The 22,440-nt window shown below is 46.5% G+C and overlaps 1 protein-coding gene across 1 annotated transcript in view; it reads left to right on the plus strand.

The window, feature by feature from the left end:
- Positions 1-471: 471 nt before the first annotated feature.
- Positions 472-22,440, plus strand: part of LOC135912831 (probable glutamate receptor) — a 40,801-nt gene continuing 18,832 nt past the window's right edge. Inside the window, exons 1-4 of the mRNA XM_065445380.2 lie at positions 472-528; positions 4,945-5,035; positions 6,047-6,205; positions 6,776-6,923. Coding sequence (XP_065301452.1) covers positions 5,012-5,035; positions 6,047-6,205; positions 6,776-6,923 — 331 coding nt within the window. The 5' untranslated portion in view covers positions 472-528; positions 4,945-5,011. The remainder of the gene's footprint in view (positions 529-4,944; positions 5,036-6,046; positions 6,206-6,775; positions 6,924-22,440) is intronic.

A 22,440-nucleotide genomic window follows, 5' to 3' on the forward strand; every position in this document is an offset into this window, starting at 1 on the left:
CATCCTGGTGTTTTCCCGCCACAACTGACTCGCCGTTCTATTGAGTGCAGACGATAGCAGACGCAGCCGGCAGTAACGGCCGCCAGCGCGGGTGCACTCCTCACTGCGCAGGTGCGGCGCGCGACGAAATCACGTGTACTTTCTTTCTTCTGGGCCGTACTGTCGTTCGTTATCTTTTTTGTTCACTTTACAGACATTAGCTAGTTCAGATAACCCACCTACGAGATGACGCAGCTCTGCAATATCTCTTGTTCACTTTACGGACGTTAGCCAGCCCAGAACCCCCCCTCCCCCCGAACCTACGAGACCACTGCATGCGGCTCATTCATACAGGTCCGCCAGGTATAACAGCTTCACAGTAAAACGCACAATAGCAGCTTCGAGACGTAAAAAAATTATGAGCCATTCAACTCTGTGAAGGTGGTTGACCAGCGAAGCTGTTTAGCACACGACGCGGAGGTGACAGGCAATTTTGAACAAAGGCGCGAACTTATTTATTTTCGTGATAGGTGGTCATCGTGACAAAAGGTAAGCACATTTATTTATTGTCTTAATCGGTGGTCATTATTTCACTTGCAACTGTAGTCACATTCCTTGATAATGTGTAATCGATGCACGTACGCCGCTGGGTGGTCGGTTGGACCGGATAGGTGTGGCATCGCAAGGAATATGTCTGCAACACGGAACGCATAAACCACTCCCTTTTTGGTACCGACACATTCACATTGAAATCACCGACAACAACGACAGGGATAGTGTCATTGCAGTCAATTTACGCAGAGTGAGTAGCCATGAACCGTACGGGACTATGAGTCATTGCGTTTTTTGCTTGCTTACGGGGCTATGAGCCATTGCTCACGGGGGTATGAGCCACTGATGATGACAGGTTTCTAAATGCTGTTCTGTATGTTGTATGCGTGATTAGCAAGAATATAAGCACTGTTCACTTCACTTTGCTGAGTGCTTGTAGACTCCTCCTTACGGGGATATGAGTCATTGCATTTATGAGTCATTGCATTTTTTATGAGCCATTGATGATGATAGTGTTTGTTCATGGAGAAAAAACATGCACGGAACCCTAGATATATACAGCTTCGCTGTAATATATGCAGTAGTGACTGCTATAGCCTCCCCGCTCTTCAGCACAGCTAACGAATGGGCAAAGCTCATTATAACCGGGCATTCGCTATTTTTTCTCTTCGTCTGAAGTGTCTTGAGGAAGCGCGTATAACTTAAATCAGTATAGTATATGCGAGGTCACTTGCCGTTAACCACAAAGCTGCATGGACAATGAAGGGTCATCATCAATGCAATGCACTGTAGTTTCAATAGAGCCTTAGCAAAGCATTAAGTAATCGCATTTCTTTCCACTGCTCAGGGTTTGGCTAAGATTATATAATTCACCAACAGAGACGCCAATCAGTCAATCAAGAGGATCTGCGGATCTGCGCCATGACGTCCTGCCGCAGGGCTGGGATGCGATATGCAGTCATTTCTCCTTTGTATGCAATACAGCGCAAACATCGATCCACAGGCGTGATGGCTCCGAAGTTCCAAGCCTTGCGTCATCCAGGAGGCGCTGCTAGCACATGGCGTTCATAGCGAGAAATAAACGCCAGTGCTTGCTCTTTTGAGCGTAAGAAGCGAATAACATTAATCTGCAGATCAACAAGAATGCTATTGATCCACGTGCAGTGGCCTCCGTACGTGACTGTCGCTTACCGAAGAGGGATTCTGACAGTCATCGGTCCCATGGGTCAGCTTCTGGATGCCCTCACAAACAGTCTAAATATGACGTAAGCTCTATCCCGTCTTTTCAGTCCCTACCGTGCGCGACGACGTGTTCGCCATTTCTGGTTTCATGGTCTCAAACGCAAACAGCTTGATTGAGCAGTTTGAAAGCGCCATGATTAATCATTTGCTGAATGACATGTATGTACTTGCTTATTGGTCCCTATAAGCTAGGAAAGTTAGCGGCGATGAATTGGCTCGCGATGAATTGGCTCGCCTTTCTTACAAAGGAACGTGAGAGAGAAATGCTGTCATCAGGTAATTGATAAACCGTTTCGAATGAAATTGGTTGACCAAAGAACTGTAAGATTTGAAGCAACAGTTGGGCCAGGAGAGCATACCTCTTCTTGCTAGGCCCTCATATCTTTTACATGCATTGATTACATTCTGAAAACTGAAACAATTGTTCCACTTCGCATATCCAAAAGAACAACAGCTCGTTACATATATGCGCAATAAAGCTGCAGTAAGTGCTGTGATTATTTCACTAAATTGTTATTCTTAGTTCCTCGCATCCGCAGCACGAAACGCAGAGGCGAGCACAGCTCGTAGGTCTCTAGAAGCCTTCACGGTGTCGCGTCGAAACAACACTCTGTCTGTCACGTCACACCCATGTCCAAAGAACCCATTGACACCACATTCTCACTCACGTCACACGCATGTCCAAAGAAGCCACTGACACCACACTTTGTCACTCACGTCACATGCATGTCCAAAGAAGCCAGTGACACCCCACTCTGTCGCTCAGGTCATACGCATGTCCAAAGAAGCCATTGACACCCCACTCTGTCACGCACGTCACGCGCATGTCGAAAGAAGCCATTCATACCCCACTCTGTCACTCACGTCATACGCATGTCCAAAGAAGCCATTGGCACCACACTCTGTCACGCATGTCACACGCATGTCCAAAAAAACATGACACCACGCTCTGTCGCTCACGTCACACGTATGTGCAAAGAAGCCCTTGACACCCCACTCGGTCGCTCACTTCACACGCATGTCCAAAGAAGCCATTGACACCCCACTCTGTCACTCACGTCATACGCATGTCCAAAGAAGCCATTGACACCACACTCTGTCACGCACGTCACACGCATGTCCAAAAAAGAACATGACAACACGATCTGTCGCTCATGTCACATGCGTGTGTAAAGAAGCCCTTGACACCCCACTCGGTAGCTCACGTCATACGCATGTCCAAAGAAGCCAATGACACCACACTTTGTCCCTCACATCACACGCATGTCCAAAGAAGCCATTGACACCACACTCACTCACGTCACACGCATGTCCAAATAAGCCATTGACACCACACTATATCGCTTACGTCACACGCATGTCCAAAGAAGCCACTGACACCACACTCTGTCGCTTACGTCACACGCATGTCCAAAGAAGCCACTGACACCACACTTTGTCACTCACGTCATACGCATGTCCAAAGCAGCCATTGACACACTTTGACCACTGACATACTTTGACACACTGACCACTGACACTGACACACTTTGACCATTGACATACACATTGACCACACTCTCACGCACGTCACACGCATGTCCAAAGAAGCCATAGACACCACGCTCTGTCGCTCACGTCACACGCATGTCTAAAGAAGCCATTGACCAGGAAGCGAAATTTGAACTCTTTGGCGGCTGCTCAAAATACGCCAACTGTCTCTTCACGTCGTCGTGGACTACGGTGCCTCTGTCGCTCTGCTTAGAGATGCTTGTGTCTTGCTAGCATGCCAGAATTCTGCAGCCCCTATTTGTTTCTTTCGATACATTCTAATAACATGAGCTTCGAGCTTTCGACGACAGACTGCTGCTGTGTTGTACTATATATGGCGCGTTATTCTCCAGTCATAAAGGGGTCAGGGGCGCTAACAAGAGCTCGCTCCGGTGCTACCATCGAGCACAGCGGACATACCCGGTATTATCTGCACAACAGCTAGCAAAAAAGTCAGATGTATACACATTTCCAATGGATGTTAAATATGAGTACCTGCGGCAGAAAAAAAGATATTGAACTAATATACTTAAAACTCGCCAACTCCGCAATTAAAAACATAGCAATCGTGTAATAAAATAAAGCCAGAGAAACGAAACATGCGTCATTTCAATTTATATAAAAAACATTATCTCGCTTATGCTAGTCTTCCTAGATTCTGACAGGACAGTAGACGCCTAAACATAATTCTTGCAAAAGTCACAACAAGTTGACATTTTTTTCTATTTTCGTGCTTTTGTACTGCACAATCTTTTATTTGGATTGGTTCGAGTGCTGTCCGATGCAGCCCAACTACTGCTTGCCTCAACCTTCACTGAAAGCAAAGGAGGCCATCGGATATCTAAAGGATCCCATGAGTGAGACGGTCTGACTTGACGTATGATTTTCTGCGATTTCAGCCTTGATGCGTAGCAGATTCTTGTAAATGTGACATGTAGAAGAAGTTCTTGCCAATCTTTGGATTATGTAACAAGTTCACTGGGCGAATAGCTTCAACACGAGCCTGCTGTCCGATTTAGTGCGTCGCTTGCAAGCTGCTGTTATATGCCTCAGTTCGGAGGGACTGAACACGAAAGTTGGGGTCACAATTAGTCTTCTTCCTTCTTTTTTTTCAAACATGTTGTGACTTGACCTGAATAGTGAGGTTCCCCTGCCGCCTTCCCTTCAGCCTTGTAGAGGCTAAAGTTCTGTACAGGAAGGTGACGCCATATGTCGCCTTACTGCTCCACTGCTTCAAGACAGCACTCAAAGCACGTTTTTTGACACGAAAAGCCACAGCGACTTGAGACGAAAATGCTGCTTAAGTCTTCGTTTCCCCAAGGAGCATTTTCTCAATATAGCGGCGCGTGTCATGGCCGTGAACAAAGAGCGTACATTAAGGCTAGTGTATACCAGCTATACCAGTTGGACCGGCTATATGTCTGATATGAATCCTGCAGCGCATTGCTGAAGGGACGGCAAGTCTGCTACCTCTGCATATAATTTGTGGGTGGATATGTAAGAGCTTGCAGGATGTTGAGGTATAAACATTAGCGTAATATGTCTCTGAATTTGGGTTTGATGAGCAAGTTGATACATAGCAAAGTTTTCGTCTGTTCACATGTAAAGAGTAAAATGGCCACTGCATTTTTAATGGAACAGGTACGAAGCGACTCTTCCTGAAGACGGGCAGGTAGGAGTGTGCCTTCCCAACGGCACCTGGACTGGAATGGTTGGTCTCGTGCAACGAAGGGTGAGCAATCACTGCCAGCATTACTACCACTGCAGCCGATTACTCGTTCAATGCTTTGAACTCTCAATCACTCGGTCAGGAGCGCGGCGACTGCTAAGGCTCCTGGTGACGCAGAAATTAGGTTGAAACATCTACATGAAACCACTGCAAACCTACAAGGAATGCGTTCCTTGAAAATAAATCTGTGGCCTTGGGCCTGGGCGTAGGCCGTCTCTTTTCCCGGGAGAGGAGGGTCCGTGTGGGCGAGGGCTCATACGAGGAAACTCGTTTTTGCGGCAAATGTTGCCGTCGTGAATTTGGAGAATGCGGGCCGCTTGCCGGGAGGTCCGGCCGCTAACGTAGTTGCGTATCCCCGCCTGCGAGCCCCTTTAGAATGCATTTTTTTCTACCGATAAATAATTAACTACACCCGAGCAGCCACAGACAAAATTCATGATGTCACGGAAAGTTGGTACGGGAACTTTAAGGCGGCGTCGCCACTCGTCGTCTTCTCCGGCTTGCAGGCTCAATTCGCAATAAGAGCGGTTGCCTTGCTCTCACAGGAACGTAACGTGCAGTTTAAACTCAGGTTATTATGGCCGATTCGTGTCCGTCTACTTATGCCAGACCTCTACAGTAGAGCTTTTTATAAAGTTCGGCGTTTAGATGGAGTAATCACGCAATGATCTTGTATGAAGATTAACTACTGCTACATATTTCGCGGAAAATTTCGGCCGCCTTCGTGTCTGCAGAGCTTTGTTTTCATTGAAATGTCTTTCGCGGCGACTGGCGACTAGCACTGCAATAAGAAGCCTGCGCTTTTCCACTGAGAGAGCCGAGGCGGCGTTCGCTGCTAGACGATGTCGAGACGTGCTTCATTTTAAGGCGCAGGAAACATCTCGCGCGGGCTATAGGGTTGAGACAGAAGGCGCGATAACGGGATTCCAGCGTTGGCATATAAAAAAAATTTATGAATGAAAATAAGATTTTACAGGCTGACCGAAGTACTTGTACTTGGCGATGTTGATGCAGGAAGTGGACATGACCATCATGCCGCTGATCCAGACTTACAGCCGTTATGCGGTCGGAGAATACAGCCCTGCCATCATATACGTGCCATTCGGCATTCTCTCGGCCAGCGACGTCAGCACCTCGAACGTGTTTGGCTACATACTCACCTTCGACTGGAAGGTGAGCGCATTGGGAAAATATAAGGGGACAAGCTGAAAAGGCTGCGGTACCGCACCTTCTCGCAGGAAGCGTCTAGCTTACATTCAAAAAGCAAACGTGACCCAACCTTCCTCAAATATAAAAGTATTCTACGAGGAAAGACATATATCTGAACATGATCCAGCGGTAACTGTCAGCTGCCTCCGTGTTTGACGGAACGGGGATGCGAGTGAAAACGGGAGTGACTGTCCGTGAGCATACGGTTGGGCGCGGCGTGGGTGGTGAGCGAGGGTGGGCAGACGATCGAGAGTGTAGACGCGAGTGAGTGCCAGTGAGTCTGAGTGGACGTTTACGTACGAACGCGATTGCCAGTGACTACGAGTGAATGCACAGGAAGAGGAAATGCTGTTGAGCGAGCGGGGCAGTGTCCGCTCATTTTTCCGAGCAGCCGATACAGTACGCTGTGCAAGGCACACATTACGCGCCGGACTGCTTGTACACGCCCGACGTTCACGGCAGATTGCCAAAAACTCAGTGTTCGCATAATGTGTGTCCGGTTAGTGAAATCGCTGTAACTCCCACATCCCGCAGGTGTGGGCTCTGCTTCTGAGCGCCATTCCCATTCTGGCGCTGCTCATCAGCCTGTCGGATTTCGCGGTCCACAGGACGTCCTGGAAGAAGATGCCGCTCGAAGTGCATCAGTGGGGCTGGGAACTGTTCGGAAACCTGCTCTACGAGAGTGAGTCAAACCTGCTTTATTTCTTTTCTGGCTCTGTGACCATGTATGACGCAAATTTAAGACGGCGGCACTTCGGAAATATGTCATCAGTACGCAGCGAAAACTGTAACGCGTGTGTCTTGGATATATAACCCTCCTCACACACAAAAAAGAAATCTGGAGCTATTCTACGATTCTGACACGTCATTCAGGCTATGCAGGTGGAAAAGCCGTTGGGCGAACTTACTAGTTCAGTCACGGTCGCCGGCTAGGGGGGGGGGGGGGAGGGGTGTAGGAGAGGGGAGGTGCTAGGATGAGTGGGGCATGATTAATTTTAACCACTGCTGTTCTTCAACGTGCACGGAAAACACGGTGTGCCTTCGTATATGCCGCCTTCATATTAACACGATAGGGCCCCGTATCGCAGAAAACCCGGCGACGGCGTCCCGCGTTCAGCGTCCAACGTCGACCATCTTGTGCGCGAAAATTAATTACGAACCGCGCATACCCAACCACGCAAGCCTTCCGTGTAGCGCAAAGACGTTACTGGACAAATTGAATTTCTCAAAGTAAAATGCGTCAGAAAAATCCTAAAGTAAGACATACACACAACCTACAGACATAATAGCATCAGATTGTAATTTGAATATGCGAGAAAACATGATTCTGTTACGCGGAAACTCAAACACAATCCCCTTTTCGAGCGTTTCTGCCCTTCATAGAGCGGGTCGCACGGTTACTTGTAACTTCATCCAGATGGCGTTCACCTACGCACATCCACGCCCTATACAAGAGGCCACGTTTCTACAAGAAAGCTCGCCTTCGTGCATAGCGTTCGCCGCCAGCGTTTCCCGGTAAACATTACGGTTGCTCCAGTTGTCGGGAAGCGTGAGAAGCAGTCAGGGATTTTTTAACGCTATCGCGTTCCGCTCTTAAAGGCGAAGCTTAAGCGTCCTCCAAATTTTGCGTGCTTCTGATGATGCGACATCGCACTCGGCAGCAGGACGCCATAGCTACCGAGCCACCACTATGGATACACTGCTACCAACTAAACGTATTACACAACTAAGCAGCTATGATGGCGCTGCGATCGCTGATGGTTCGTATGTGGTTATATCTCATTTTCGCGTTTGTGCTTACAAATGGTTTGATGACGCTACCACTATTACGATTTATCTCCCTAATTTATCCAGCAGTCTTAGTTTTCCAAACACAGCAAAGAAAATAGTCTCAGCGCACGTAGTCATTGTGAATCGTTGCATTTAAAACTGGTCAAATTGCTTGTCAAAGTCTTTTGAAGTCAGAAGGATGATGATTAGACAAGCACACACATTGTCCATCATTTTCATGCCGCATTTGCACTATAGCGCGAAAGTTACCACTAGTAATTTTTGTAGAAGACCTTATCGCGACTATTTATTGCAGTGTAATTACCATGTAGTGGAATTAGTCAACGTTTTGATGGCGTCTCCGAGGGCTTGATCCATCTTGGATGTATTATTTATTTATTTATTTATTTACTTACTTACTTACATATGCTCTCAGCACCCGAGGGCACTACTGAGAGGAGCGGTTGAACAAGAAATATTAAGCGCGTTTTTGTAGGCGGCAGAATCTTGGTTTGTAGCGATGGTGGTTCCGTACCACTACTCGTTTGCGGCAAAAAAAAAAAAAGAGAGAGAGAGAGAGAGAGAGAGAGAGAAGAAAAGAAAAGAAAAGAAAAGAAAGAAAAAAGAGGCATTACATGTATTAGTGCGACATAACTGAATTTTAACCTTGAATTGGGGATTTGTTCCTGAGAACGCATGATCTGGGGAGAGAGAGAAAAAAAGAAAGTTCATCTTTAAGGGTTGTGTTAGTGTAATATTTTTTTTAAATAAGCAAGTGGAAATTCTTGCGGCGTGATTGAAGTATCGGCAGACCTAAATTAGCTTTCACTGATGAAACACTGATTCACTGGTAGTAATTATAATGCACGTGTCGGGCGGCATGGTTCTGAATTAATTCAATGGCGCTAATTAATGCAGAGCTTGAGGGATCCCAAATAGAGAATGCATATTCTAGCTTTGATCTAACTAGTGACGCATGTGAATTGGAGGAAACTTCGGCGTAGAAATCCAAGCATGCGATTAGTGTTATTAGTTACATGTTCAACGTGCATATTACATGCGAAGTTGTGAACTACACGTATGTCGAGACAGTGGTATGAAGAGACGGGGTTAATGCGAGTAGGTATAAGCAATGTTTTCGCTAGCATATCATTGCGTTGCGTTACTCTCGTGACCTTACTCTTCCAGGTATTTCATTTCAGTGACCTTACTCTTCCAGGTATTTCATTTCATAGGCAACTCATCGCATCAGTTGGAAATATTGTAAATGTCGGATCACAGAACAGAAACATCACGTGAGTTATTATTTACCCGATAAAGCACGCACTCATCAGCAAAGAGTCTAATGCTAGAGTTAATGCTGGCAAGTAAGTCATTATTATAAATCAGAAATGTTGAGGGACCCGAAAACCGATCCCTGCGGCACACCTGAAGTGACAGAAATAGACGAATTGTAATCATAAGCGCGCACGTATTTTTAGCAGTTAGTCAGAAAGCACTGAATCCAGTCTAGGTTATTACATCAATATTGAGCTCAACCAATATTGGGATCAATGTTGTCTTTTCATTTTTTTTTCTTTTTTTTTTACGCAGTGAAAGAAAAATGTGAAGGTACAGACGTCAACGTACTCTGCACAGCCAGCTTTCCAGAGATCCTAGAGTACGCTTCTCTAAAAAGGATAAAGTGAGAAGGCAAGACGAAAAGTACAAACGCCACACACACGTGCTACAACACGAACGAACAAGCACACAAGCAGCGCCATCATAGGCACCCACACCAGAAGCACAGTCGATTGCTCGGGACAGTGACCACATTATCACGCCAAAAAAGTAATGCCCATGCAGTCGTTTCAAATATAAAAGACAATGGAGCCAGCGTAAAACCCATGCATTGAAATCCAAGCATGGATTTACGCGGAACTGACACTCTACGATATGACTTGTCATAAGTACTCTAGGCGGTCTGCCTATAGCTGCGATTGAAGCCTTTTGTCGCACTTTGTCGACCTAAAGACACGCCTTTGCTGCCTAGAGGAGGAGCTTGCAGACGGGCTTGGGGAAATCCACAGCGACGCCTGTCTCCCTCCCGTGACGGCTGCCTCTGCATCTCCAATATAGGGACGTATTTTGAGCATGGAATGCGTTTCGAGATACGCGCCATCAAACTCGTAGCAAAAATGCACTGTTGTTCCATTTACCTTTTTCACTCGACGCTCTTTTAGGCATTGAAGCACAAAAGTAAGTGGAAAGCCTTTGCGTTGTTGTCGCAGCACACTTTGCAAATCTCGAAACTGGCGTCATACCGAAAATTCGTTCTAAGTGGAATACGCCTTGCAAGCTCACGGGCTACAATTCGTAAATTGCAATATCTGGCGCAAATAATTCAATTAGGGAATTCAATTGGTGGAGTTCGGGTAATTATTTGAATACGTGTTTCGAATTTTCGTGCAAGTTCAATCGGAATCAATTGGAATTGCAATCGTGCAATTTTCGCCACAGGTGATATTACATTTTTTTTTTTTGCAGAACTTTGCAGAACCGATTTACCATCGCGTTCTATCCTGTAAGATAGAACTGAATTTGCTTACCTAACATTTAGCGTCGCCTGATGTTAGTGAGCATGACCAATCGAAATTGAAAAGAAAAATGTGAAAGCTAACATAGTCACCCGCAGCGAAGCTGCATTGAGGGCCGACTATTTCAGGGTGCTTGTGTGCGTGTCAGATGTAATAGCGTTGCTTCAATATCATGGCTCACCAATTAGCCCATCGCACAGTGCTTGCACGATGCTTAGATGTCTTCCAGCCTTCCTTAACTGGTGCACGAAATGGAAGGGTGATATGTGTCGTTACGGACCTAATTTGATGTTACACGCACAGCCTTCGCGATGGATGAGCGCATGCGTAAAATATTGTTAAAGAGGCTCTCCACTCTGTTTACCCGACAGGTTTCCAAGTGACAATAAACATGTCGATTAATACGAAGAGGTCCCATTGCAATCCGGCGACGGATGAATTTATTCTAGCAGTGTTTTGAAAAGGTTGATCATAGCTTATTGAGTAAGCACCGATACTTCGTCACGTTGTTGACATTCTCGTACGGACGAAAATGCTAATACGTTCTTCTTTTCTTTAAAAAGACTTCTTCGCTTCGGACATTAGACCAGACATGTTAGGCACGGCGCAGATATCGGTGTACGCATACTCCAAAGATGAAGACTTGCGTAAGTTGTGGACCAAACAGCAATGTAGCGCTTGAAATCCTGGGGAAGGGAGCTAGCCACATATTAACATATACGATCTACGGCCTGCGCACAAACACGGGCGCCGAAGCTCAACGTACGTGCAAAGCGCGCTGCGCTCATCAACGCTGTAGCCTGTTTACTTAGATCTAATTTCGGGTACCCTGAAAAACAATGCCTCGTACTGGCAAATGCCTCGTCTTTCGCAAATGCCTGCGACTGCGCGGCATATCACGCACTGCAAATACACCGTTTTACGCTCACTGGCCAATGTTGTATTGACAATTACGCGTGCCCTTGCTTTCGTCGAAACTCCTTATATGGAACGGCATATCTTGCGTGCGCTCGCCGAATGACATCAAAACAATATGAGCACTCCAAGAGTGATCCTGGAATACAGCTGACACGGCGCATTGTTTTATTTTTCGTTATAGACACGAGATCAAATATGTTTGCGCGATGATATGGTAAAGGTTACGTATTCCAGGAATCGCTGGCAGAAGGCCTTGCGCACCATTTATACCCGCATACACTATAACACAGGCAGTTTACGCAGGGAATCGACTTGGTCACAATGAATCCAAACAGGACGACACGACTACGTACGCCCGTTGACAATGCCGCGCTTTTGAGCTTCGACGATAATATCGCCAGCATAAGTGCAAGCTACACTTACGCGCAACTAAGTGCCTTGTTGGGTGTATTAAAATTAACAACCAGACACAGGTATAATGGCGAACGCCATTCTTAAACGTGGAGCATCCCCTTGTGCTGGCAACGAGGTCGTAATTTCGCAACCAAGCGATCGAAACGCTTAGTTCCTTATGACGTAACGTATGGGGCAAGAAATATATTTCGGATGTCGCCATGTTTATTGAAACGGTGCATAGGTGTGCAGTTTTCATTTTCCTGTCGAGGGCAAACGCCCGGCTAGCCTTTACAGCACCCCCCCCCCCCCTTGTCGTATATAATTATATACACGCGCTCCAGCGCATGGACGGCCACGCGTCGCCACGGCCGAGCTGGAGGAGGAGCCGTGAAGACGCACGCTCAACTGCCCCCCTCTCCCCAGCACGTTCGTCGTTACATTACCGCGTGCTGAACTCCTCCTCCCACTTGCGCTCACGTGATCACGTAACCTGCAACATTGGGCGCGCGAGAGGACTGCGCGCATCAAGCCACCATCCATCTCGGCTCACATTCAAACGCTTTTCCTCACACCCACAGCACACAGACGTGGGGCGCGATCATATCCCACTTGGACTTTATACGGAGCCTCACAGGCGACGGCAATACTTCGCCTGGAGTGTGTGTATATAATTGCTATCACAATAATATGTGTACAGGTGAAACATACATGTTGGAATCTTTGTGAAGGGAACTTTTAGTGAAGCAGTTATTTAAATGCGATAAAACTAAATGTGATGCGTACAGCTGTGCTTATTTTCCCGCTATGCAACATGTAATACCATGCAGTGCTTATGTTCATGCGCTACACTGTTCACAAGTTACGCCAAAATGGAAGCAGCAGTTCATGCCAATGCACACTGGCAGATACGGGCGGGCCCTATAACGTAAAACTATTCCAATATGTTTTTATTCCAATACAGGCCTGACGTCAAATTTGCGTAACCACCGACGCAATCATCGGGCGGTCACCCGCAGGGTTGTCTCAACAGACGAATCAAACGCTCTCCTCGTTCATAGGAGGTCACTTTTGCTTGCTTGAAAAACGAATAACATTTATTTATTTTATAATTTATTCTTATTTTATAATACTGCAGGCCCTCGTCGGGCCCATGCAGGAGTGGTTACAACATGGAATACAGTACAAAAAGAAGAATAAAGTGAAACTAGTGTATCCGAAACAAAGAGCATTAGCACACACAAAAATGAACATACTCAATAAATATATACACTGTTTAAATGAGCCGTCCGGGAAGCAGGAGAAACAGCGTTTACCATAAGAATGCATCTACAGCGGCTGCATATGAAATACACTGAAATACACTACACTGAGCGGCTTGTCTTATCTAATTGGCTCACAAGAGGCGAGGAGCACGCTCAAGTGGAGTGGGAATCGATGGGGCTGAGCCACTGCACTGAATATCGATGACCAGATGAAGAGGGTGGTGCCGGCGTCTGCGATTCGTCCGCTTTCTCTTACTTAGCTTGCGGTGGCTCATCGACAATCGCGGCGGCATGCAACGGAAGCTTAAGGATGACGCTAAAACCGATCCTCAGCAAAGAACAGTTGGCAGAACGAGGTCGTAAACATGCCGAAAGTGCTTGAAAACGTTACACGGCTATGCAAAGTTTTATTACACACAAATAAACCCATGCTCACCGCCTGTTCCTGAGCCTGTGCCTGAGCGATTGGCGGCAGCCATCTTTTATTCCTTTCGGAAAAGGGCAGCCTGCGGCTGTTCAGAAGAAAATTCAGCTTTGTTCGGCATATTCATCATCATCATCATCAACCTGGTTACGCCCACTGCAGGGCAAAGGCCTCTCCCATACTTCTCCAACAACCCCGGTCATGTACTAATTGTTGACATTCCGCCCCTGCAAACTTCTTAATCTCATCCGCCCACCTAACTTTCTGCCGCCCCTTGCTACGCTTCCCTTCCCTTGGGATCCACTCCGTAACCCTTAATGACCATCGTTTATCTTCCCTCCTCATTACATGTTGTCAAAGATTGATGGTGGGGTAGTTCGCACTCTCCGAACCGGAGGGGATGGGGCGACAACAAACCCACCCCGCGTGCGTTTAGTGAAGGTTCGACTGCTGACCGGCGATAAGGTCCACGCCTGATCGACCGTGAACCAGAGGCATGAGACGGGAGGCGACGTTCGACACACACATTCAATTTAATACAATAAAATCATGTCCGAGACATACTCGAAAAACATACAAATTACCATCAGCGGGGCCTAGTTCGCGGAAGGCGTGCGGGTCACACAACACACGCCCTGACGCCGCTCGCGCGACACTAAGCCCACCACGTGGGAAATCCTACACTCGCGAAAAACAAATAAAATACGCGACACAAATGAAAAATACACGCGACAATAAATAGGGCAAACACTACACTAACAGTGTACAACATACAATAATTAACACTCGATGGCTAAACAAATGAAAGCTTGAACGCGATTAGAAAAGAGAGTCCGGCGGAAAGTTCTGAGAGCAGGCTGGAACACGAGGCTTATCTGGGGCGTGCTTGCCGGGGTCCCCATCTGAAGAGCGTCGGGCTGCTGCAACCTCGCTGCCGAAGATCCGCACGGACTTGCACCGTCTGTCGCTCGACCGGCGAAAACTTCGGCCTGCCGACCACACCTTCAGCTGTCCCCCGGTGCACGACCCCGCTCCTTCGTCCTCCAAGCTGCTCTGCTGTTCGCCGAGCCGCCTCGTCCCTCCGCCGCGCTGAGGCGACACACGTGACCAAACCGGTATGGCGAGCTCAGGGACAATGGGGAGCGCTCTCTCCCCATCGCCGTGCAAGCGGCGCTGTAGCTGGGGCGACAATGGCGGCCATCTTGAAAGGAGCGCGCGCATGCACTCTGTGACACATGTCCTGCCCATGCCCATTTCTTTTTCTTGATTTCAACTAAGATGTCATTAAGAGGAAGCTTTAGCTCGGGCCCAACTCCGACGCGGCCTATTCAAATACATGTAAAAACGCAAAAACGTTTTTATGAGATAACCCCTGGACCGATTTTAATGAAATTTGTTGCATTTGAGAGAGTAAGATAAATTCTAGTGACTGTTGGACGCAGAATTTTGATTTAGGGCTTGAATTTTGTTAGAAAGATTTTCAAAAATTCAGAAGTTTGAAAAAAATAGAAGCATGAAGTTTACTAACTAATAGCTTTGCATCAAGAACAGATATCGCGGTTCTGTAAACGGCATCCATTAGATCATTCAAAGTGGACAAATATTATATGTCATTTTACATCTTACGTGAATTTGTTACATTGTTTACGACGGTTTTGCAAAAGTTGTAATTACATATTATTACATTTTTTGAGGTTCATATGTAACATATCAATTTTGTCCGCTTTAGATGTGCTATCACATACAATTCACAGAATTGCGATATCATTTATTCTTGTTGAGTTACAGAGTTGTAAACTTGATAGTTTCGTTTTCTGAAAATTAGCAATTTTTGTCAATTTTTTATAAAATATTGACGGCCTAACTAAGAAATTCGAAACCAACACTCACTAGATTTTAAGTTTTTCTTTTAAATGCCGCAAACCCAGTCAAATTTACTGCAGTGGTTGCCGAGAAAAACGAATTCTCCTTTTGCATGCATCCAGTCCAATCCAGTCCGTAACCCTTAATGACCATCGGTTATCTTCCCTCCTCATTACATGTCCGGCCCATGCCCATTTCTTTTTCTTGATTTCAACTAAGATTTCATTTACCCGCGTTTGTTCCCTCACCAAATCTGCTCTTTTCTTATCCCTTAACGTTACACATATCATTCTTCTTTCCATAACTCGTTGCGTCGTCCTCAATTTGAGTAGAACCCTTTTCGTAAGCCTCCAGGTTTCTGCCCCGTAAGTGAGTACTGGTAAGACACAGCTATTATATACTTTTCTCTTGAGGGATAATGGCAACCTGCTGTTCATGATCTGAGAATGCCTGCCAAACGCACCCCAGCCCCTTCTTATTCTTCTGATTATTTCCGTCTCATGATCCGGATCCGCCGTCACTACCTGCCCTAAGTAGATGTATTCCCTTACGACTTCCAGTGCCTCGCTGCCTATTGTAAATTGCTGCTCTCTTCCGAGACTGGTAAACGTTACTTTAGTTTTCTGCAGATTAATTTTTAGACCCACTCTTCTGCTTTGCCTCTCCAGGTCAGTGAGCATGCATTGCAATTGGTCCCCTGAGTTACTAAGCAAGGCGATATCATCAGCGAATCGCAAGTTGCTAAGGTATTCTCCATCAACTTTTATCCCCAATTCTTCCCACTCCAGGTCTCTGAATACCTCCTGTAAACATGCTGTGAATAGCATTGGAGAGATCGTATCTCCCTGCCTGACGCCTTTCTTTATTAGGATTTTGTTGCTTTCTTTGTGGAGGACTACGGTGGCTGTGGAGTCGCTATAGATATATTCCAGTATTTTTACATATGGCTCATCTACACCCTGATTCCGTAATGCCTCCATGACTGCTGAGGTTTCGACAAAATCAAACGCTTTCTCGTAATCAATGAAAGCTATATATAAGGGTTGGTTATATTCCGCACATTTCTCTATCACCTGATTGATAGTGTGAATATGATCTATGGTTGAGTAGCCTTGACGGAATCCTGCCTGGTCCTTTACTTGACAGAAGTCTAAGGTGTTCCTGATTCTATTTGCGTTTACCTTAGTAAATAGTTTGTAGGCAACGGACAGTAAGCTGATCGGACTATAATTTTTCAAGTCTGGCGTCCGCTTTCTTATGGATTAGGATTATGTTAGCGTTCTTCCAAGATTCCGGTACGCTCGAGGTCATGAGGCATTGCGTATACAGGGTGGCCAGTGTATCTAGAACAATCTGTCCACCATCCTTCAACAAATCTGCTGTTACCTGATCCTCCCCAGCTGCCTTCCCCCTTTGAATATCTCCCAAGGCTTTCTTTACTTCTTCCGGCGTTACCTTCGGGATTTCGAATTCCTCTAGACTATTTTCTCTTCCATTATCGTCGTGGGTGCCACTGGTACTGTATAAATCTCTACAGAACTCCTCAGCCACTTGAACTATCTCATCCATATTAGTAATGATATTGCCGGTTTTGTCTCTTAACGCATACATCTGATTCTTGCCAATTCCTATTTTCTTCTTCACTGTTTTTAGGCTTCCTCCGTTCCTGAGAGCATGTTCAATTCTATACATATTATACTTCCCTATGTCAGCTGTCTTACGCTTGTTGATTAACTTCGAAAGTTCTGCCAGTTCTATTCTAGCTGTAGGGTTAGAGGCTTTCATACATTGGCGTTTCTTGATCAGATGTTTCGTCTCCTGCGATAGTTTGCTGGTATCCTGCCTAACGGAGTTACCACCGACTTCCATTGCACACTCCTTAATGATGCCCACAAGATTGTCGTTCATTGCTTCAACACTAAGGTCCTCTTCCTGAGTTAAAGCCGCATACCTGTTCTGTAGCTTGATCTGGAATTCCTCTATTTTCCCTCTTACCGCTAACTCATTAATCGGCTTCTTATGTACCAGTTTCTTTCGTTCCCTCCTCAGGTCTAGGCTAATTCGAGTTCTTACCATCCTGTGGTCACTGCAGTGCACCTTGCCGAGCACGTCCACATCTTGTATGATGCCGGGGTTAGCGCAGAGTATGAAGTCTATTTCATTTCTAGTCTCGCCGTTCGGGCTCCTCCACGTCCACTTTCGGCTATCCCGCTTGCAGAAGAAGGTATTCATTATTCTCATATTATTCTGTTCCGCAAACTCGACTAATAACTCTCCCCTGCTATTCCTAGTGCCTATGCCATATTCCCCCACTGCCTTGTCTCCAGCCTGCTTCTTGCCTACCTTGGCATTAAAGTCGCCCATCAGTATAGTGTATCTAGTTTTCACTCTACCCATCGCCGATTCCACGTCTTCATAGAAGCTTTCAACTTCCTGGTCATCATGACTGGATGTAGGGGCGTAGACCTGTACAACCTTCATTTTGTACCTCTTATTAGGTTTCGCAACAAGACCTGCCACCCACTCGTTAATGCTATAGAATTCCTGTATGTTACCAGCTATATTCTTATTAATCAGGAATCCGACTCCTAGTTCTCGCCTCTCCGCTAAGCCCCGGTAGCACAGGACGTGCCCGCTTTTTAGCACTGCATTATGCTTCTTTTGGCCTCCTAACGGCATATTCGGCATATTAATGCATCTTTAACGCGTACAGGTCACTTTGACGCGGTGAGTTTTTGCGCTTTTGTGACGTCGCGTGGCAGGCAGGTGAAGTGGGTGCAACCTGAAAACTTTTGACCAATAGCTGAGCGCTAATGACGAAAAGGCGTCGAATCAGAAATAACTATTTCTCTTTTGTTCCGTAGAATCATTCATAATCAGTGTGTACACGTCATATCAGATGGGGAGCTATCGCGGTTTTCGTGACGTCGCGTGACAGACAGGTGAAGTGAGTGTGGTCCAAAAAAGCTTTTGACCAATCGTGGAGGGCTGATTGCAGAATTGGAATGGAAAAGTTTGGAATAGTTTTAAGCTATAACGCCCATGGACGCAGCGATGCCAGGGTCGCTATCTTGTACACGTTCGAAAAGCGGACGTTCGATTTCGCCTCACGCGATTGGACTAGATTGGCCTCGGCCGCGATATCGGCGCAGCCTGGACAATCGCGCGAGGCAAAATCGAACGTCGGCTTTTCGAACGTGTGCAAGATAGCGGCTCAGGAGGACGATGTATGACGCCCGTCGAGTAGCATGCTAAAGAGCGTTGGCCCAGGTTGACCTCGCTGCCTTATTTCCAATAAATTGCCCTTCTCTTGGCGAAGGAAGAATTGCGAAGTGAGGTGTGTGTATGTGCATAGAGAAGTACGACACACATCTAAATAGGTTTAAAGTGGCACATATCCGTTCTAGGAAATTGTGCAAGAGTGGCCAGATGCTCAGTAGCACTGCGGGTTTGTGTCGCTAGATAAGTAGGGTATCCAAACGCAACTCATTAAAGAAATTAGAAAAAAAAAGCTGTTAAGTACCGAGCTCTCTTCCATTAAGAGCTAGTCAGTCTGCTTTAGCGATACCGATGAGGCGGAAATATACGTGTATTTATGTACATGTTTTATGTCCTGATTTAATGTTTGGTTGCGCAGAACACAGGTGTTCTCACTGATACTATTTTGTTCGTGACCACGTGTTATTCATTTATCTCTGCAAGAAAATTACGCCAATCCCCGAGAGACTGTGAAAAAAAAGCTTCGCTTTAAAAATAATGCACAGGAGCACCGCTGAACAGCTAGGTTAAAGCGCTCGCTGCTGTGGTAGTGAATGGCTATGACATTCGTCTGCTCAGCAGGAAATCACGGACTACCAATTTCCGGTCGCGGCCACACCATTCCGATGGGGTTGGAAGGGAAAAAATGCTCATTTGCTGTGCTTTAGGTGCACATTAAAGAACCACAGATGCATGAAACCAAACCGGAAGCATCCACTACGGCGTTTCTCGTAATCCCTGAATTGCTTTAGGATGTTAAGCCACTCTGGTCTGCGTACAACGTATGGAAAGACATAGCCCGCTTTATATATGCTTGCAGGTTCTCGACCTTAGAAATAACCGCAGTAATGCCCGCACTGAATATTCATCAAAGACGGCCATACCTTGAACCACGACACGTACTAGTCTCGTGACTAACGCTACCCGTGCGTCCAGCGCAACGAAGGCACTCTAGCATCAATCAGATATTTAATATAGTTTGTATTTGTGTTTTGGGGTGAGTTTTGCGCATGTTGTGTGTCTGTGACGGGGCACTGTACATGTTTTAAATTCTTTATCGTATACCCATATGGATCGAGTCACGTGCTAGACACGTCGCCAGGCAAACCTCTCCAACTCATTAAAGAGCTCTCTTTCTTTTTAAACCACATTTAATTTAAAAGTTTAAGGTCATTGGCGTTAAAGGCTAGAACCATCTGTATAATGGCTGCAATCTGTTGAAATATTTCTATAGCTCCCATGAATGAATATTCACGCGTTATGAGACAGAGAGAGAGAAAGGCAAAGGAAAGACAGGGAGGTTAACCAGAGATTATCTCCGGTTGGCTACCCTGTACTGGGGGAGGGGAAAGGGGAAGCGATAGGTGAGAGGGAGAAGGATTTAAAAAAAAAAACTACACACACACGCACGTACACACAAGCTGTTTCTGTGGGCACTGTCACGCAGCCCGCAAAGGCGATCCTACTGTGATGCAGTGCACCGTACAATCCTGAGTCACACAGTGAAGTCACAATCTGGCAGAAAGTCCAGTGTCTTTTAAATACCGCACGCGTTATGGCGGGCCCACTAAGTTACCAGCCCACTTGTTCACGAAACGTACGTGATAGCCTAGTCTCTTATTAGCCTTAGGTAGGCCGTAATCGATATGATAAGGTGACAATCGCAGCAGATAAGACGAATCGCCTAGTCTCTTATTAGCCTTAGGTAGGCCGTAATCGATATGATAAGGTGACAATCGCAGCAGATAAGACGAATCGCGGGCGGTAATTATTCAAGTGAGGTTGGTGTATACAGGCCGAAAGTATCCGGTGACACAAGATGCGACGGTCTCCACGCTCCGCATGCATGCGCATTTCTACACAGAGCTCTCTTCGCGTTCAGTGAAAAGCCCCTGTTGCATTTCTAACTGTGCCGCCTCTCTAGATCCCCCTTCCCTTCCTCCCTAGAAGTTATAGTACCATGAAAGTAGGACATGAACGTGTATAGTAAATAAAACATTTTGGTCATCGCAGCTTTCGCCCCATTGCGTACAACTGCTGTACCCTTTGTTGGAAAGTGAACTCAAACACTAAGGCACTGAGGCACAGCTAGGGAGGGTGCCTCTGGTGTCAGAATGCCCTACTTACCATCTATCGTACGAAGAAAGCTTTTCAGCAGCAGTTCTCGAAAAACCAAGAACACAAGAAAGAGATGCTAGCCGATATCAAGGCGCTTGAGGCATTGGAAAGTTTAGGCAATTCGCGCTTGCAAGCCAAATGGCCTTCGAAAAAATAAACTGGGAATGCAGGGACGCATAGAAACGAACAAAATGGTTGCATCATGACACCTCAGGATGAAATAGCGCCTGTCGCAGTTCTGTCTCATACGCAGAGAAAACAGAGAAGAAGAGCACGTGGTACTTCACAGAGAACGCGAAGAACGGCACACGAGTTGTGTCCGCCCTTCAGACGCCTCCCTTTCCGCACCATTAGCTCTTACTAGCTTGCTCGGCATTCTGCCGTTATATGTAGTATAGTATATGCGAACAGCACTGCGTTGTGCGGTTTTAGTGGATGCGGCCACAAACTCCTCGCAGGCTCAACGTTTTCTCATATCCAGTGGTCTGTAAACTGTTGATGCGGGCAGTACATTTGCAAGATGCGTCGGCGCGGGCGAACGTTCGGCAGTACAGGTGTGTTTGAGGAGGTTCCTTTGGTGGAATAATCGCTGATGAGGCACAGCATCGGCGTATGAAATGACGAAGTCATTCGTTCCCGCGCAACAAGCCATTCATTTAAGAAAACGCAGCACAATGAAAAAATAAAGTTATAGACAACTTATCAAACACACACAAAAAAAAATCTAAAAGGAAAATGTCAGTCACAAGGGTCCTACAGTTTCATGGTTTGCACCGGAACCGCCAGATGGACGCGGTGGCGACGGAGGTAGCGCTCGGAGTGGAGTAGTAGTGGTAGAGCTAGGCACCATCGAAGGAAAATCTTGGTCACTCCCAGGCGAACACCAGAATGCCAACGATGCCGGAGCACCTACGTCTTTCACGTCGGGAACATGGACAAGTAACCTTGGACCCGCCGTGGTTGCTCAGTGGCTATGGTATTGGGCTGCTGGGCACGAGCTCGCGGGAACAAATCCCGGCCACGGCGTCCGGATTTTGACGGGGGCGAAATGCGAGAACACCCGTGTACTTAGATTTAGGTGCACGTTAAAGATCCCCAGGTGGTCGAGATTTCCGGAGTTCTCCACTACGGCGTGCCTCATAATCATAAAGTGGTGTTGCACGTAAAACCCCATAATTTTTTTTTTAAGTAGCCTTGGCTCAGTAGAGGTTTTAGGGCAGCATGGTAAGTCCAATTGCTTCACCTCTACTCCTGGTCCGCGGGCTTCATTTCTTCGACGTGGCACGGTGCCTTCCTCTCCTGCGTCCTGAAGACCGTGGTGACCGCGCATCCAGAAAGTCGCCCTGGTCCAGTATGAGGCACGAAGCACCGGCCTGACGCCCGACGGCTGCATTCCTGAGCCCTGAGCACTGGCGAACTCGTTTGATGATGATGATGATGATGATGATGATGATGATGATGATGATGATGATCTACTATGGCTTGAACACACTAAGGGTGCTAGGCCAAGAATCTGGCGGCAGTATGCAGCAAAAGAAAATTCTGATTTGAAAATGAGAAACGCAAAGTAAAAGAAAAAGAAAACAAAGAAGATTTCGGAATAACTAGTATGCC

Source organism: Dermacentor albipictus, chromosome 3 (genome assembly GCF_038994185.2).
Source record: "Dermacentor albipictus isolate Rhodes 1998 colony chromosome 3, USDA_Dalb.pri_finalv2, whole genome shotgun sequence".
Taxonomy (NCBI): Eukaryota; Metazoa; Arthropoda; class Arachnida; order Ixodida; family Ixodidae; genus Dermacentor; species Dermacentor albipictus.